Here is a 2641-nt window from a genome sequence, read left to right as displayed (position 1 = left end):
CTCTTCTACTCGAGCCTCGTCTCGTGTGCCTCCTCGTGGGCGACATGGCGAGTGAGCCTCGCCTCGCTCCTCTTCTGCTCGAGCCTCGTCTCGTGTGCCGCCTCGCGGGCGGCATGGCGAGCGAGCCTCAGCTCGCTCCTCTTCTACTCGAGCCTCGTCTCGTGTGCCTCCTCGTGGGCGGCGTGGCGAGCGAGCCTCGCCTCCCTCCTCTTCTACTCGAGCCTCGTCTCGTGTGCCTCCTCGTGGGCGGCGTGGTGGGCGGCCAGCTGTCACTGCTGCCTTCCCTCTCGAGTGAGCCTCGCCTCGCTCCTCTTCTACTCGAGCCTCGTCTCGTGTGCCTCCTCGTGGGCGACATGGCGAGTGAGCCTCGCCTCGCTCCTCTTCTACTCGAGCCTCGTATCGTGTGCCGCCTCGCGGGCGGCATGGCGAGCGAGCCTCAGCTCGCTCCTCTTCTACTCGAGCCTCGTCTCGTGTGCCTCCTCGTGGGCGGCGTGGCGAGCGAGCCTCGCCTCCCTCCTCTTCTACTCGAGCCTCGTCTCGTGTGCCTCCTCGTGGGCGGCGTGGTGGGCGGCCAGCTGTCACTGCTGCCTTCCCTCTCGAGTGAGCCTCGCCTCGCTCCTCTTCTACTCGAGCCTCGTCTCGTGTGCCTCCTCGTGGGCGACATGGCGAGTGAGCCTCGCCTCGCTCCTCTTCTACTCGAGCCTCGTCTCGTGTGCCTCCTCGTGGGCAGCGTGGCGTGCGGCCAGCTGTCACAGCTGCCTTCCCTCTCGAGTGAGCCTCGCCTCGCTCCTCTTCTACTCGAGCCTCGTCTCGTGTGCCTCCTCGTGGGCGGCGTGGTGGGCGGCCAGCTGTCACAGCTGCCTTCCCTCTCGAGTGAGCCTCGCCTTGCTCCTCTTCTACCCGAGCCTCGTCTTTGGGCTTTCCCCCTCGCCGCCTCGACGGCGGCGTGGAGTGACTGTCGGCTCTCGGCCGCCGCCTCCGCCTCTCTCTAGGCTTCTCCCTCACCGCCTCGACGGCGGCGCGGAGTGACGGTCGGCTCTCGGCTGTCGCCTCCGCCTCTTTCTAGGCTTTTCCCTCGCCGCCTCGACGGCGGCGTGGAGTGACGGTCGGCTCTCGGCCGCCGCCTCCGCCTCTCTCTGGGCTTCTCCCTCGGGCTTCTCCCTCTCCGCCTTGTCGGCGGCACGGAGTGACGGTCGGCTCTCGGCTGCCGCCTCCGCCTCTCTCTAGGCTTCTCCCTCGCCGCCTCGTCGGCGGCGCGGAGTGGTGGTCGGCTCTCGGCTGCCGCCTCCGCCTCTCTCTAGGCTTCTCCCTCGCCGCCTCGACGGCGGCGCGGAGTGACGGTCGGCTCTCGGCTGTCGCCTCCGCCTTTCTCTAGGCTTCTCCCTCGCCGCCTCGACGGCGGTGCGGAGTGGTGGCCGGCTCTCGGCTGCCGCCACCGCCTCCTTCTAGGCTTCTCCCTCGCCGCCTCGAGGGCGGCGCGGAGTGACGGTCGGCTCTCGGCTGCCGCCTCCGCCTCTCTCTAGGCTTCTCCCTCGCCGCCACGACGGCGGCGCGGAGTGACGGGCGGCTCTCGGCTGTCGCCTCCGCCTCTCTCTAGGCTTCTCCCTCGCCGCCTCGACGGCGGCGCGGAGTGGTGGTCGGCTCTCGGCTGCCGCCTCCGCCTCTCTCTAGGCTTCTCCCTCTCCGCCTCGACGGCGGCGCGGAGTGACGGTCGGCTCTCGGCCGCCGCCTCCGCCTCTCTCTGGGCTTCTCCCTCGGGCTTCTCCCTCGCCACCTCGACGGCGGCGCGGAGTGACGGTCGGCTCTCGGCTGCCGCCTCCGCTTCTCTCTAGGCTTCTCCCTCGCCGCCTCGACGGCGGCGTGGAGTGACGGTCGGCTCCCGGCCGCCGCCTCCGCCTCTCTCTGGGCTTCTCCCTCGGGCTTCTCCCTCGCCACCTCGACGGCGGCGCGGAGTGGTGGCCGGCTCTCGGCTGCCGCCTCCGCCTCTCTCTAGGCTTCTCCCTCGCCGCCTCGACGGCGGCGCGGAGTGACGGTCGGCTCTCGGCTGTCGCCTCCGCCTCTCTCTAGGCTTCTCCCTCGCCGCCTCGACGGCGGCGCGGAGTGACGGTCGGCTCTCGGCTGTCGCCTCCGCTTCTCTCTAGGCTGTTCCCTCGCCGCCTCAACGGCAGCGCGGAGTGGTGGTCGGCTCTCGGCCGCTGCCTCCGCCTCTCTCTAGGCTTCTCCCTCGCCGCCTCGTCGGCGGCGCGGAGTGGTGGTCGGCTCTCGGCCTTGCCTCCGCCTCTCTCTAGGCTTCTCCCTCGCCGCCTCGTCGGCGGCGCGGAGTGGTGGCCGGCTCTCGGCTGCCGCCTCCGCCTCTCTCTAGGCTTCTCCCTCGCCGCCACGACGGCGGAGCGGAGTGACGGTCGGCTCTCGGCTGTCGCCTCCTCCTCTCTCTGGGCTTCTCCCTCGCCGCCTCGACGGCGGCGCGGAGTGACGGGCGGCTCTCGGCTGTCGCCTCCGCCTCTCTCTAGGCTTCTCCCTCGCCGCCTCGACGGCGGCGCGGAGTCCCGCTCTCGGCTGCCGCCTCCGCCTCTCTCTAGGCTTCTCCCTCTCCGCCTTGTCGGCGGCGCGGAGTGACGGTCGGCTCTCGGCTGTCGCCTCC

The 2641-nt window shown here is 71.2% G+C and overlaps 1 protein-coding gene across 1 annotated transcript in view; it reads left to right on the top strand.

Annotated features, from left to right (window-relative positions):
- Nucleotides 1-1029, top strand: part of EMIHUDRAFT_252565 (hypothetical protein) — a gene marked incomplete at both ends in the record, with an annotated part of 2160 nt that extends 1131 nt beyond the window's left edge. Inside the window, 2 exons of the mRNA XM_005788085.1 lie at nucleotides 53-836; nucleotides 993-1029. Coding sequence (XP_005788142.1) covers nucleotides 53-836; nucleotides 993-1029 — 821 coding nt within the window. The remainder of the gene's footprint in view (nucleotides 1-52; nucleotides 837-992) is intronic.
- Between the last annotated feature and the right edge of the window lie 1612 nt (nucleotides 1030-2641).

The sequence above is a fragment of the Emiliania huxleyi genome (assembly GCF_000372725.1).
Source record: "Emiliania huxleyi CCMP1516 chromosome Unknown EMIHUscaffold_1384, whole genome shotgun sequence".
Classification (NCBI taxonomy): Eukaryota; Haptophyta; order Isochrysidales; family Noelaerhabdaceae; genus Emiliania; species Emiliania huxleyi.
This window is presented reverse-complemented; position numbering and strand designations above follow the sequence as displayed.